The sequence below is a fragment of the Bufo gargarizans genome, chromosome 6, assembly GCF_014858855.1.
Source record: "Bufo gargarizans isolate SCDJY-AF-19 chromosome 6, ASM1485885v1, whole genome shotgun sequence".
Lineage (NCBI taxonomy): Eukaryota > Metazoa > Chordata > Amphibia > Anura > Bufonidae > Bufo > Bufo gargarizans.
The window spans coordinates 200516555-200532914 of NC_058085.1; the positions used below are offsets into that span (position 1 = coordinate 200516555).

The 16360-nt window shown below is 43.9% G+C and overlaps 1 protein-coding gene across 3 annotated transcripts in view; it reads left to right on the top strand.

Moving 5' to 3' along the window:
* The first annotated feature begins 11839 nt into the window (after nucleotides 1–11839).
* Nucleotides 11840–16360, top strand: part of KCNMA1 (potassium calcium-activated channel subfamily M alpha 1) — a 731805-nt gene continuing 727284 nt past the window's right edge. For all 3 annotated transcript variants that reach the window (XM_044299035.1, XM_044299036.1, XM_044299034.1), the window contains exon 1: nucleotides 11840–12695. In XM_044299035.1, the coding sequence (XP_044154970.1) occupies nucleotides 12408–12695 (288 nt within the window). In that variant the 5' untranslated portion in view covers nucleotides 11840–12407. The remainder of the gene's footprint in view (nucleotides 12696–16360) is intronic.

Genomic DNA, 16360 nt, shown 5'->3' on the forward strand with positions numbered 1-16360 from the left:
GTTCTTGGGTCTGAAAATAATACAGGGGTCTAGTTTAATATAGGAGGTGGTTTAATTTTAACGGGTCTGATCTGGGTTCACAAATTCATTTAGATCAGGTCTGGGCTATGAATATATTTAGATGATCTGGTTGTGGGACTAATATGAACATTGGGGGTCTGAAATATCTAAACACTTTCTAAAATGTCCACTCACATTTTCCAGTGATAAACTGCTTGAGTAGCACAATGTGAAGGGCTACCCAGGTTGATATCTCTGTATTAAAGGGGTTCTGCAGGTTTTTTTAAACTGATGATCTACCCTCTAGATAGATCATCACTATCTGATCGGCGTGGGGTCCGACACCCGGGACCCCTGCCGATCAGCTGTTTGAGAAGGCAGAGGTGCTGGCAGTAGCGCCGCGGCCTTCTCGCTGTTTACCGCAGGCCCAGTCACGTCACGACTAGTATCAATGGCCTGGGTGGGGCAAAGCTCTGTTCACTTGAATGGAGCTTAGCCGCGCCCAGGGCATTGATACTAGTCGTGACGTCACTGGGCCTGCGGTAAACAGCGAGAAGGCCGAGGCGCTACTGCCAGCACCTCTGCCTTCTCAAACAGCTGATCGGCAGGGGTCCCGGGTGCCGGACCCCTGCCGATCAGATGCTGATGATCTATCCAGAGGATAGATCATCAGTTTAAAAAAAAACGCAGAACCCCTTTAACATTTATGAATAGTCTGCCATTTTTGCTCCTTCTTCTCCTCATATATGGATGACCAAACGCTACCTACATTTTCTAGTATGCCTCTCGCTTTGCAGAGACAGAGGGAGCTGAGTCTCATTGCACTGCACTTGCTCTGCTTTACCCTATCTAATGCTATGACTGCGCTGCCACTTTGGCCTAGGCATAATGCAGAGTTTCAGTGTTTTAGGCCTCTCACTCAGTTAAGCCAGTACTAACTGCTCTACACTAATGAGGGGCAATCACCTCGAAACAGCTGTCTGCAGATGAGGTGCAAGTGATTATTATCCAAGTCATGTCTCAAGGCCTTTTAGAAGGTCAAACATTGATTTATAGGATAGTTACATTACATCTGGTGGAATTAAAGGCAGAACTTGTTTGTATACCATCTTCCTTTCTATGTGATGCAGCTTCTGTCTTTCTTCCCTGCAGTGGCGTGCCCGGGTGGGGGGGGGGGGCTCCACCCCAGATGCCGGCTCTCAGGGGGTGCTAGAGCCTAGAAGCAATGAGCACTTCCATCAATATAGATGGAGCACAGGGAGCTGGGTCGTGTCACTCAGCTCCCTGCGCTCTGTCTCTCCTGCACTGAATGGTGAAGCAGGACGACTTCTCCGTGATCCACCATTCAGCCTGCAGGCACAGATCGCGCTGACGGCCTGTGTCGGTGGAGTCTGCAGCCCAGAAATCTGCATAAGCTCTGCCCACACAGTGCTACAGAGCGATCTGTGTCTGTAGGGGAGAGAGGACTGTGAGCTTCAGGAACGGGACAAGGTGAGTAGTTACTGTGTTTTTTTTATTTTTATTTAACAGAGGGCATTTCTACCATGGTGGGGGCACAGAGCGTATTTCTACAATGGAGGGGGAACAGAGGGCAATATTACTAGAAAGGGGACAGTGAGGGCATTACTACTGCAAAGGGAGCACAGAGGGCATTATTACTACTACAAAGGGGGCACAGAGGGCATTATTATTACAAAGGGGGCACAGAGGGCATTACTACTACAAAGGGGGGCAGAGGGAAATACTACTACAAAGGGCATTACTAGTATTAGGGGGCACAATGGGCATTACTACTATGGAGGGGGCACAATAGGCATTACTACTATGGAGGGGGCACAATGGGCATTACTACTGTGAAGGAGGCACAGTTGGCATTATTACCATGAAGGGGCACAAGGTACATTACTACAAACCGGATTCCCAAAAAGTTGAGACACTATACAAATCGTGAATAAAAACTGAATGCAATGATGTGGAGGTGCCAACTTCTAATATTTTATTCAGAATAGAACATAAATCACAGAACAAAAGTTTAAACTGAGAAAATGTACCATTTTAAGGGAAAAATATGTTGAATCAGAATTTCATGGTGTCAACAAATCCCAAAATAGTTGGGACAAGGCCATTTTTACCACTGTGTGGCATCTCCCCCTCTTCTTACAACACTCAACAGACGTCTGGGGACCGAGGAGACCAGTTTCTCAAGTTTAGAAATAGGAATGCTCTCCCATTCTTGTCTAATACAGGCCTCTAACTGTTCAATCGTCTTGGGCCTTCTTTGTTGCACTGTCCTCTTTATGATGTGCCAAATGTTCTCTATAGGTGAAAGATCTGGACTGCAGACTGGCCATTTCAGTACCCGGATCCTTCTCCTACGCAGCCATGATGTTGTGATTGATGCAGAATGTGGTCTGGCATTATCTTGTTGAAAAATGCAGGGTCTTCCCTGAAAGAGATGACGTCTGGATGGGAGCATATGTTGTTCTCGAACCTGAATATATTTTTCTGCATTGATGGTGCCTTTCCAGACATGCAAGCTGCCCATGCCACACGCACTCATGCAACCCCATACCATCAGAGATGCAGGCTTCTGAACTGAGCGTTGATAACAACTTGGGTTGTCCTTGTCCTCTTTGGTCCGGATGACATGGTGTCCCAGATTTCCAAAAAGAACTTCGAATCGTGACTCGTCTGACCACAGAACAGTCTTCCATTTTGCCACACTCCATTTTAAATGATCCCTGGCCCAGTGAAAACGCCTGAGCTTGTGGATCTTGCTTAGAAATGGCTTCTTCTTTGCACTGTAGAGTTTCAGCTGGCAACGGCGGATGGCACGGTGGATTGTGTTCACTGACAATGGTTTCTGGAAGTATTCCTGAGCCCATTCTGTGATTTCCTTTACAGTAGCATTCCTGTTTGTGGTGCAGTGTCGTTTAAGGGCCCGGAGATCACGGGCATCCAGTATGGTTTTACGGCCTTGACCCTTACGCACAGAGATTGTTCCAGATTCTCTGAAACTTCGGCTGATGTTATGCACAGTTGATGATGATAGATGCAAAGATTTTGCAATTTTTCGCTGGGTAACACCTTTCTGATATTGCTCCACTATCTTTCTGCGCAACATTGTGGGAATTGGTGATCCTCTACCTATCTTGGCTTCTGAGAGACACTGCCACTCTGAGAAGCTCTTTTTATACCTAATCATGTTGCCAATTGACCTAATTAGTGTTAATTGGTCCTCCAGCTCTTTGTTATGCTCAAATTTACTTTTTCCAGCCTCTTACTGCTTCTTGTCCCAACTTTTTGGGGATTTGTTGACACCGTGAAAATTTGAATCAACGTATTTTTCCTTTAAAATGATACATTTACTCTGATTAAACGTTTGATCTGTCATCTACGTTCTATTACAAATAAAATATTGACATTTGCAATCTCCACATCATTGCATTCAGGTTTTATTCACAATTTGTTTAGTGTCCCAACTTTTTGGGAATCCGGTTTGTACTATTAAAGGGGCATTACTACTATGAAAGGAGCACAGATGGCATTACTACTGTGAAGGGGGCTCAGAGAGCATTACTCTTGTAAAGTGGGTGGGCATAACAGTTATGGGGCACTGAGTGGGCATTATTACTATGAAAGGGCACAGAGTGCATTATTACTTTTATGTGGCACAGTGAGGGCATAACTACTCTGAAGGGGCACAGAGAGGGCATTACAACTGTGAAGGGGCACAGATAGGGCATTACTACTTTGAAAAAGGCACAGAGAGGGCATAACTACTGTGAGGGAGGCACAAAGAGGGCATTACAAGTGTGAAGGGGGCACAATGAAGGGATAAGTACTTTAAAGGGGCACAATGTGGGCATAACTACTGTGAAAGTTGTATAGTGAAGGCATAACTACCTTGAAGGGACACAATATGGCATAACTACCATGGTTGTACAATGAGGAAAATGCTACTGTAAGGGAGTACAACTTTTTTAAAGCAGAGAGTGCCAGAGAAAGGACCCGCCCCGGATGCCAAACACCCTAGACACACCATTTCTTCCCTGCACCCTGCTTGTGATTGATAGGTTTCTCCCTCTCAGCTCTTATAAGCAGGCAAGGGGGATTTCTGTGAAGCTGTATGTCATAGAATATGGAGGAGATTCTGCACACACCCTTCACAGGTAGAGACAGGCAGTGTCAGAGGAAGTGTAAAAAATTCTGCTGCTAATCAATGTAGGGACTCACCCGCTATACTGGTATCTTATGAAAGGCAGGAATTATATATTTAGAAGCACTCTATGCATGGAAGGATATACAGAGGTACAATAAGGGCATAGCTTGGTGGGCAGGGGAGGTTTCTGAGAGATGACCTGAAAATGTTTATAGATGCAGATGTAATTATTGTATATAGTTCATGGGAGTCCTCAACATAGGGGATACTTACACAGTGTGTCATAAGATTGGTAGTCAGACTTAGATCACATGATCCAGATGGCCAAAATGGCTTCAAAATGTAAAAATGTAACTGAACTGATCAAAATATGCTACTAGTATAATGCTAGTGATTTAGCATTGTATGTCCCAAAAAACTATTCTGGAATTCTTCTTTAAAATGTTATGCACACCTGCTAGAATATACAGTAACTTTATATGTAATTATAACTATATAATGTATAAGCATCTTTCTTATCGAAGTGTGCTGGCAGCCCACTGCACAAGGGGTTTATATGTTTGACTTATGTATTCCCTTCCCAAATGCTGTATATAGAGAGAAGGGGTTAATTGCTTAGCCCTAGAGGCAGTTGCTAGGTGTGGGCTGGTCCCACCCTCTCCATAGTTTGAAGCTGTGTGAAGGCTGTGTGTGAGGGCAGAGTTGTAAGTACTCCAGCTCTGCAAGCCTAGTGCAGTCAGCAAAGTGCCAGCCCTGAGAGAAATATCTAATGGAGAGAAAAGAAAGTTTAACAGCAATACAAAGAGAGTGCTGAGTATTTGTCAAAGAAAGTAACACCTATAGTTTGACTATAGACTTCCTTGCCTTTTGGTTGGGGCCATTAACCTCAGATTCCCCAACATATTAAGGTGACAGACTGGCCATCTGTTGGAAGACTGCACCATGCTAAGGTTATTGTAGATATATCGATAGCGACAGAAAAGCTGCACCCCTTAGCCGAAATGAGATGATTGCACTGGTTATCTGTAGGGAATTTTATATGGTCTACATGCCTATCCACACCTCTGCCAGCACATGTATTTGTGAACTGCTGGATTTAATAGTAAATTGGTTCATATGTTACCTCCGAAACCGCCCTCGTCATTGCAGGCACCAAAACCTCCCATTGCCGCAGCATCATACCTTGCCAGTTGCCACCTTTGCTAGTTGCCTGCCCTGCACTTCCAAAATCTATTGAATCCAAGACCACCCCAAACCACCTGCAGGCAGGAGAACCCCCAAAGCCAGGGTATGCCCTGATGGGATAAAAGGTATGCCCCTCCTTTCACTGCACGGCCAAGGGAGTTTCAGAGTAAAGACTGCCACCGTGAGTACTACTGCTACCACTCCCCTTCCCAGACTCACCGCAAACTGCAAAGGGTTAAGTTCTGATGGTGCATATCAAAATATCCTTTTGCACTAAAGCCACTCAGAGATTTTTTCGGATACTCTGTTTAAATTGGCCTCACCCAGCAGCCTTTGGGTATTAACCCCCTCATGAATTTTTGTCCTTAAGATGGAACACTGTGCTCCCCCTCCCATCACTTTCCATCAGTATCCAACCTTCATAGAGACAGTTGCTAGGTAGCCCTGTTGTGTCATAGCGCTGCACGATGGGGAGAATGAAAATCAACACAGTATATACGATATATGGAAGGGAAAAAGCCAGGCCTAGCATCTAGAAAACACTGAAGGATTATAGAGCTATATAGAACTATAGAAGATATAGAAAATAGGCCTACACAATTTTTATTTAGATTTAATGTGTATTTAAATCTTATAAGATCTGTTAAAACAGATGTTTGATGCATTTCTGGCATTTCTGCAATGTTGCTGCATTTGAAAGTAACCTTTGTAAATAAAGAACATTGTCAACTAATCATTGTTTCTATTTTATAATATAGCATATTTTATCTTATTTTATTTTTTTGGGGGGGGGGGAGGTGTTAATGATTTTGCCCAATACTTTCTTTAGCTACCTATACTTTATGCATGATTTTGCATATGCTGCTAAGGGTTTCGTGAGGGTTATACACTAACAATCTTTAACATTGGGTCGCCTACCACCAAATACAATAACCCTGACCTACCAAATAGTTTGCGCCATACAAAGGTGTTGCTGTACAATGAATCCCCAATGGTTTGGGTCATAGGGGAACATTCATGAAGATCGACAATTTAGACCAGCTCCCCTGGTGTAGATTCAGGCCAATTTTTATGCCTAAAACAGGTGTAAAAAATTATAAATGGGTGGCAGAATAGGGCAAAAAGTCACAGATTGATTGATTGTAAATGACCCCTATAGTTTTTTTAGGGCTTTTTAAAAAAAAAATAGAATTTTTCAACATTTTTACATGCCCTTTTTGGTGCATTTTTTTAATGAAAAAACACCAACTCCAGATGTTAGCTGAAAGTCAATGAGAATTATGAAAAGTGTTTTTTTCAATTGTACTGAGTTTTTTGTGTCCATTGAATTTTTTTATTTATTTTTTTAAACCGTAGTATGTTGTAGCCATTAGATATTTTTCAGGCATTTTTCCATACTCTTCTCTATTGTAACAAAAACACCAGAAAAACACATTTCACACATGTATAAATAAAAAAAGACATGAAATGTAATAAATACAGCATATTAAAAGAAAAAAGTGCACACAGTTTCATGGAGCATGTCTGAAAAAGCTCAAATACCAGAACAAAATACCAGTACAAATTTATGTGCATGGGAGCCCTAAAAGAGTTTTATACGTTAGACATTTATAGTTTATCCACATGACATGAAATCCCATGAATATCTAAAAGGCATCTTTGAAACCCCGATATGTATGAGGAGAATGGAGTTTCCAGGTGAGGCAACCAAAGAGTAAATGGAAAGGTGGCTGTGAAAGTGGCCTTGTCTCTCCACTGACATCTACAGGAGTTATGGAAAGAGCTGTGCAATCTTGGGACCCTCACCCTGAGCCAGATCAGGTTTGGTGGAGGCCCCAGGGCAAACAATTTAGTGGGAGCCCCTTTCCCATTATCAACACAGTGTGTGGGTATGCAAGACTTGCATAGCTTTGGGATGGAGAGATTATGTCATCAGAATATACACCATCTTCATACTTACAAACATTTCAGTTGGTAAAATTGGGGCATATAAGCCCCACCCAGGGAATGCCCCAAACCTGCTTAGAAACACTCATCCAAGGCCTGGGACCACATGAATTTGCCAGGACTGTCTCTGAAAATCAGGGATAGCCCTGGCAAATTCGGGACAGTTGCTAACTATGCGTCATATCTCTGGCCATTCCAGGTTTCTGTTAAAGAGGTTGTCTCCCCTGTTATCCTGAACATTTAATAAACCAACTCATCTGTCAGCTGTCCCAATGCTGCCCCGTTCCTGGCTACTTCTGGGAAGCCAGTCCCCACAGGAACAAGAAGAGGCTTGGTCCTGAGACCGATGCAGCAAATAACAGGCTCAGCAGTCTATGGCTTGGCTGCTACATCACTGCTGTGAAGTAGTGTTCAAGCCACTGTGACCGCTGAGGCCCATGATTGGCTGCAGCTGTCATTGGCCCACTCCACTCCCTGGTCCTGTGGGAACCATGGAGAGGTGAGTGGGTGATTTATGTTCAGGGGGACAGGGCAGGACCCCAGGGTGATATGTCTTCTGCTTGCATTGACTTTGTCATCAGCTTTCAGCTTCTTCTCAAGTTCTGATCATCAAATCCGGCTGTTGCCAAGAAGTTGCCTGAACTCATTGGACCTGTTCAAGTCTGTACACGTACCAGTAAATACTGAGGGTTTACATATAGTTTAAATGCTTCCACCCTGGTCGAAACTGATTCTGAACTGAAAAATGCCACTAAGTTGGTTGGAGGGCTCATATATTATTTAAAAAAACTTGAATTCTTGTTTTATATTTTTATTATTATTATTGCTTTGCAGTTGCAGTGTAGAAAGACATTTATTGCTTATAATCTGTATAATTAATTATGGTTCACCAATATGTAAAAAAAAAAAAAAATTGCCCAGATTTACTAATGTATCTGCTCCAAAAATCTGTCTAAAAAAATGATGTCAAATTGTGCAAATTGGCACATCTAGGGTTCCTGAACTTTTTTGCAACATGGGGCTTGGTGGAAATTGGGTGAGGCTTTTCAGAGATTGTTGGTGCCCAAGAAATGCCATTTTGCTCCAAAATGTCAGGGCAATTCTGATGTGAAATCTGTCTTTAAGTGACTCTGGCACCCGGATCAACACTAAGCTACCAGGCATATAGCCGGTAGGGTTGAGGACGCTGATTAAAACGATACCTGTCTTAGGTCTGTTGATGCTAATTAACTAATTGAGCACCAGGATGTGGGCTTTATGTGGTTGTAGCATCGCTCCAGCGCACCCCTGGTGGTCCATAATGACGCCCCTCTGCTTTTCATCACGCCTCCCTGTCTTTAGATTGACAGCACTAGACCGCACTAGTGTCCAGGACGGCAAGTGTGGACAACTTCAGCTTTATCCAGACGAGCGAAGATGTGCATATGCACCGTTCTGGCCTATAGTCCCTATACAAAACAGCACAAAAACAGGGTCGTACATAAATAGGTCAGAACCTATGCAGTAAAAAACGAGAGACAGAGAGTGGTCAGAAGACAAGCTGGGGTCCCGACAGCCAACGTATATAGCCGTATGGCGGTTGGGAAGGGGTTAAAGGGGTTTTCCTGGATTGCAATATTAATGACCTATCATACGATAGGTTATCAATATCAGAGCAGTTTTGTGTTGCAAAGAGTGAAACCGGTACTAAAAATTGCAAACATAATTGACATGCTGCGGATTTCTAAATCTATGTGGCAAGTCAGTTTCGGCATGGAAGAAAGAAGCTAAGTGTACAGGAGATGTGTCTAATCTTGCTGGTAATGTATTACTATACGGTCTTTCCGCACAAGAATCTGCTTGGAAAAACGGCATAATCCACAACATGTACAGGTAGCCTAGGGTTGCGGCTAAACAGCGACACTAGTTGTAGTCAGGACTGCAGAGTAGTGGTGATCCCATAGCAATATATTGGATTGCCATGTGTCAGCAGTGTTGGATTGTTTTGTGACTTGCACAGCGATTTCATTCTTTTCAATGGGAACACCGCTAATCTGCTATCCTATCATGTTGTGTGACCAGTATCGCCACCGTACACTAAAAGGTCCCGAACCACTTCCAACAGTGTCGGACTGGGTTGCCTAGGGCCCACAAGTCAAATTCATTTTGGGGGCCCTCCATTGGGATACATTCAAATATTTCCTGCTCACACAAGATGATTGATTATGGGGGTCCCTGCAGCAACCAGGCAGGTCTCTGGGAAAAGAGGGTACTCGCCAGCTTTCCTCTATACCTAGAAGTCTTCTCAGCTATCTGATCGTATCTATAATATAATTCTAGTGTGTTATGTGCCACTTGTGCAGGGGGTAGTGCACTAGTGGCCCTCCTTGCTCAGGGGCCCACCCCTGTGGGCTAGTCCAAGCCTGACTTTAGACCAGGCTGTAATCAAATGCTTGAAATCAGTAGTTCAAAGCAATGTAACCCATCTAAGGGTACTTTCACACTTGCGGCAGAAGATTCCGGCAGGCAGTTCCGTCGCCGGATCCGTCAAAACGCATGCAAACTGATGGCATATGTCAGACAGATCAGGATCCTAATCCATCTGACAAATGCATTGAAATGCCGGATCCGTCTCTCCAGTGTCATCCGGAAAGACGATCCAGCATTTATTTATTTTTAATTTTTTGCGGTCTGAGCATGCGCAGACCGCAATGCCGGATCCGTTTTGCTGGAACACTCGGGGCCGGATCTGGCATTAATGCATGCTGCGGTATTATGGATACTTTCACACTAGCGCTATTGTTTTCCGGCATTGAGTTCCGTCCTAGGGGCTAAATACCGGAAAAAAACTGATCAGTTTTATCCCCATGCATTCTGAATAGAGAGAAATCCGTTCAGGATGCATCAGTTCAGTATTTTTTTTCCTTTTCAGGATGAAGATAATACCGCAGCATGCTGCGGTTTTATCTCCGTCCAAAATTCTGGAACACTTGCTGGAATGCCGGATCCGAATTTTTTTTTTGCTATTGAAATACATTAATGCCGAGTGTTCCGGCAAAACGGATCCGGCATTGCGGTCTGCGCATGCTCAGACCGCAAAAAAAATAGAAAAAAAATAAATGCTGGATCCATTTTCCGGATGACACCGGAGAGACGGATCCGGCATTTCAATGCATTTGTTTTACGGATCAGGATCCTGATCCTTCTGACAAATGCCATCAGTTTGCATTACGTTTTGACGGATCCAGCAGGCAGTTTTGGCGACGGAACTGCCTGCCGGAATCCTCTGCCGCGAGTGTGAACGTACCCTATCTCCATCCTGAAAAGTCAAAAAGACTGAACTAAAGACATCCTGATGCATTCTGAACGGATTGTTCTCCAATCAGAATGCATTAGGATTAGGCTACATGCACACGACAGTTGTTTTTCTCTGCGTCTGTTCCGTTTTTTGGGCTGATCGGATGGTCTGCGGATGGTTACTGGGAAACCTGTATATATTAAACTTCAAGAATTACAGCCTTCAGGTTTTTTTTTGGCGGACCGCACAAAAAAAGTGAAGGCACACGGAAACACAACCTACAAAATTTGCAGACAAACAGAACGGATGTGGATGTAAAAAATAAAGGAACACGGATCCACTATTTGCGGACCGCAAAAAACAACTGTCGTGTGCATGTAGCCTTTTTGGGCTGATCGGATGGTTACCCATGCATTTCTATGGAGCCGATAAAACTGCGATGTAGTCAACCATTTATTTTCCACGTCCGCTGGCCGTGTTTCCAGTCTGCAAAAAAAGCATTGCATGTCCTATTCTTGTCTGCAATAAACGTTTTGCGGATCCATTGAAGTCAATGGGTCCGCAAAAAAATGCGGATGACCTACGGAAGCCATCCGTATGTGATCTGCATCCGTTTTTTTTTTGCGGATGGTTGCTGGGAAACCTGTATATATTACAGTTCAAGAATTAAAGCCTTCAGTTTTTTTTGCGGACTGCAAAAAAAAAACACGGAAACACAACCTACAAAATTTGCGGACAAACAGAACGGATGTAGATGTAAATAAAACGGGAACACGGATCCGCTATTTGCATGTGCGTGTAGCCTAAAACTGATCAGTTCTTTTCCGGTATAGAGCCCCTAGGACAGAACTCAATGCTGGAAAAGAATAACGCTAGTGTGAAAGTACACCAATGCAAAGTGTTCATACAGCCAATGTGGTACCATTGGTGTCCAGAAGAATCTCCTTGGTCCAGACTGTGCTCTCTGACACTTCTTTGCCTTCTCTAAATTCAGATCTGATGTCACCATTTACTAAAATGTAAAGCAGTGTTTAAAATTCCCATTTGAAAAGGACAGCTAGAGAAGTGTCACCCTGAGGCCATGTCTCCCCCTCCTCACCTTCATTTCCTCGGGCGTCCTCTCCATCTACGCCTAGCAGAGGGATGTGACAGAGGCAAGAGCTCTGGTGGAGGAGGAGGAGGAGGGACGCCAGTGATCAGCTGGGAGGATTACAGCCCTGAACAGTCGGAGGAGAAGGAGGAAGGTAGGAGGGGTGAGTGGCCAGCAGGCTGGCAGGCAGCGTGCCGAGGAGAAGGGAGAGCACCGCAGTCTCCATACAAGTGCAGACCACTGGAAGCAAGGCTGGTCCAGAAGACCCTGGCTGGCAGGCGCCGAGGAGCTCCCACCGCGCAGGAACAGGTGCCTCCTTCTCTATCATTATAGATGCAAACAATGAGAGCCTGTCATAGCCCTCACTGGCAGCACTGCTTGGTATGCCATCTACATGCCATGATGAATTTTATCTAAGGAAAACAAGCATCTCCCGCATACAGCACCAAGCATCTGGGAGGAATGAAGGACAGCTTTGGATCTGCTCAGGCGTCTTATTGATGGAAGGACTGTGACAGCTTCACACAAGATGCTGGGGTAGCCTTGCTGTTGAGGACAGCCCTGGTTTGTGGAATACAGACAGTTCTTGTGTCATAGGACTGCCCTCATTTTATGCAGAAAAGGCAGTCAGAGAAGGCCCCATCATTTTTTTGACCTGCCCCTTTCATTTGCAATATGGCTAGCGCAGGAATTTGGGGGCTGAGACATAAGTGGCTTTCAGGGTTTCCTGGGTCCTTCTGTTAGCAATGGCAAGTGGCAACAAATCCCAAAGCAACTTCATTAGCCTTGGCTTAACCATGAATGCTATCAACAACAACCTCCAACTGGACGCTCTCCATGCCTCCAGAGGGGACCCTGCCCTCATAATTCCAGTCACCGTGGAGGTGCCATGTGACAGTCGGGGACAGCGCATGTGGTGGGCATTCCTGGCCTCTTCAATGGTGACATTTTTTGGAGGCCTTTTCATTATTTTGGTATGGAGGACCCTTAAATACCTTTGGACTGTCTGCTGTCACTGTGGGAGCAAGAAGAAGGTAACACAATTTGCATGTGAACTTGAATTCTTACTGGGGGTAGGGGTTGTGTATTTAGTTTTTGGCATTTCATCTGTAATCGGAAAAATCAGATTTGTGGGTATGTGAGTGAAGCGGATACAATCAGCAGAATGCAGTGATTGATCAGTTTATTTAGTATAATGTGATGATGAAATAATTCAGCCATTTACATGAGTACTGCTAGCCATCAAAGTGTCTTTTTCTACTAAACCTCAGACATCTCAAGCATTCAGCAATCTCTGGCCTAATGTGTGTAAATCAGTAGCATTTTACTTAAAGTAGTTGGTACTTTTGCATTTGTTAAATGTCACAGCCAGAGCGAAGCAGCTCTCTTCTGGATGTGACATCATTACGGATACTATAGTTGGCCATAATGTACAGAATTAGATGTCTAGATCATTTCAGTGTGACATCACATCGCAGTAAGTGCCGTCACACCTAAAGAGGAAGCATAGCCCTTAGGTTATGGCTACACTGCAATATGTGACGAGTGACATTTCATGTAATGTATGTCAGCGCGACACGCGACATGCTGGATTTTGTCTCGTGTGTCACACGTGACATTCACTCCATTAAAGTCAATATAAGCGACATGTCTGCAACTTGGCGTTTTCACAGCCAAATCCCAGCTATAAAATAGTTGCAGGACAGCAAGTTGCAGACAAAGTGCACATATTTTTGTGTAACGCGATATTTTTGCGACTTTCCGTCACACAACACGTGTCACCGTGTAGCAATAGCCTTAATCTAAAATTGCACAAACTGAGTACAAGAACAGGTGACTGCCTCAATGTCAATTCACCACTTGAGTACTTTTAATAAAAGAGTCAATTGGGGTCTAGGTGTATGGTCCCGTATACCAGCTCAGATACATCATATGAATGACTTCCAGTGCTTTTATTATGCTCCAAGACTGTGACTACATCAGGGGTCAGCAACCTTTGGCACTCCAGCTGTTGTGAAAGTACAGCATGCTCCATTGACTTCTATGGGAGTTTCAAGAACAGCCGTATATGCTAGGAACTGTAGTTTCACAGCAGCTGGAGTGGCAGAGGTTGCTGACTCCTGGACTACACATGAAATAAGACGTGACCTATTGCCCTCCGACTACTAAACCTTTACAGAAAGCTTTATTCACTTTTCTTTCTGAAAATGTTCTTTGATTTTCTTAATTTCTACTTTGTCTTGTCCATTCTGATAATACATGTAATTTTACATCTGAGTAGCCATGTTGGTGTAGTGTTCTGAAGTAAAAACACAGAGTCTGCTGTTATTTGGAGAAGGGATAAATTAAGTGCAAAGCCTTTCATTTTGTTCTTCAAAATGACAGTATGTCTTACACTTGTCCATCTGTCTGTTAGAAGAATATTATGGGTTCCGTAAATAAAGCTTATCCATTGTGTAATTAAAACATACATTTTTCCTATATACGGTACTTTTGTATCATTTCCTTGCAGCTTTCAAGATGTCTGCTTGCATTTGCCCAATAGAAACCTTCATTGTGGATAAAAGCACAGTCACTCAAGCGCAGGACAGGTTCCAGTTATCAGAGGGGCATCTTGTAACGGGCAGAGCACCTTTGTCCGAGCAGGGCAGATTTGCATCCTGGAAGTAAGCACTGAAGGTTCTCATTGGCAGAACGCATTCAGAGATCTTGAAAATATTTTGGAAAATTGAATTAAAATTAGTTGGGTGGAAGATCAGAACCAATGTGAGGAGATATTAATATACCGTTCATCAAATGTGGTTGGGAAATCTACAGCAAATGAATTGATATGTGTGGGATAAACACATGTCTACCCTAAGATAAATTCGAAAGGGCAAGTCATGATGGACCATTTGGTCTTTTTCAGCCATTAGTCTTCTATTTTTAATCTATATTTGTTAGAACCATAGTACCCCTTTACGTTTAGCATACCTTATGTCCACTACTTATTTAACTGGCATTCCTCCTACCCATGCCACAGAGTAAAATGCATCTCCAGTAAATGTCCTGGCACATGAAAATTGATGTCCCAAAGAGTTAAAGACCAAAAACTGAAATGGGAATTTTTTAATAATTGGGTTACCTTTTATTATAACTGTAGATAATATTAACTATGAAAATGATTTTAGTAATCAGCCTTGTTATCCAGACAATAGTAGAAGATTGGAGATCTCATTCCCAAATTTCCTATCTTTTATACGCCATTAGTAAATAAGTATGTTGTGGGGAGTTTATGTTCTAACTTTAAAAGCAGTTCACACTTAAAGGGGTAAAAAAAAGCCCCACGCTGAATATACTTACCCCCCTCCCTGCGGCGCTCCTGGTCCCCGCACCGTCACTGCTGCATCGCGTGTGACACTAGAGAGGCTCATCCCCGTCCCCGCATGCCATTGGCTGCTCTCCCCCGACACCAGATGTTTTCATCCTTGTAGGGGGAGAAGCAGCAGTGGCTGTGCAGGGACCAGGAGCAGCGCAGGGATCGGGGACCCGGGTAAGTATATTCCACGTGTGGGCCCGGCATATGGGGGGGGGGGGGGGGTGGTTAGGATTGGATACACACTTTCTGAGTGTTTAATAGTGATGACCTTTCCTAAGGATAGGCCATCAGTATCAGATTGGCAGGGTCCGACTCTCAGCACACCCACCAATCAGCTGTGTGAAGAGGCCGCGGAGATTCAGTAAGCCTACTTGCAGTTTACCAAGCACAATGCCATCCCCTTGATAGCAGCTGTGTTTAATATTTCGGCTTATCCCCATTCCCTTGAATAACTAGGCTGCGCCCCTATGCCATGTGACTGATAAACATGATGTTACTGGCCCAGTAAGAGGTCGCAGCGCTCCCAGCCTCCGAGCGCCGTGGTCTCTTTAAACAGCAGATCGAAAGGGGTACTGGGAGTCGGACCCCTGCCTTTCTGATATTGATGACCTATCCTGGGCATACGTCAACAAGTCTGAACCCACTGATGTGACAGGTAAATGATCAGTTCCCTTCTCAGTTACAGTGTTAAACACATTGCTACATTTGAGCATCATGTCCAGATGCGGGAGCAATGGCTTTTGGGTTGTTTTTGTTATGTAATCTTATGATACCCTAATGATGTCACAGGCCATGTAGTATCAGAGAGGTTACTTAGGGAGGACACTGTGTATTTTCATAGTAATATTGTACAAATGGATAATTTCTAATATTGATCTTAAGGCTAGGACTCGGAGGCATTAGTTTTAGTCATGTATTTACTGTATTTATGTATTTACTGCATTTCTTGTTGCGCATATAACACCAACATATTTTACAGTACATACACAGAGGGTAGTTACACACATCAGTTTCCAATGGGGATGAAAATCTAATTTCCATATATCAAGAGAACACACTTTAAGGGCTCTTTCACACTTGCGTTGTCCGGATCCGTTGTGTACTCCATTTGCCGGAATTACACGTCAGATCCGGAAAAACGCGAGTGAACTGAAAGCATTTGAAGACGGATCCGTCTTCAAAATGCGTTCAGTGTTACTATGGCAGCCAGGACGCTATTAAAGTAGTGGGGAGCGGGGGAGCAGTATACTTACCGTCCGTGCGGCTCCCGGGGTGCTCCAGAGTGACGTCAGAGCGCCCCATGCGCATGGATGACCTGTTCCATGCGATCACGTCATCCAT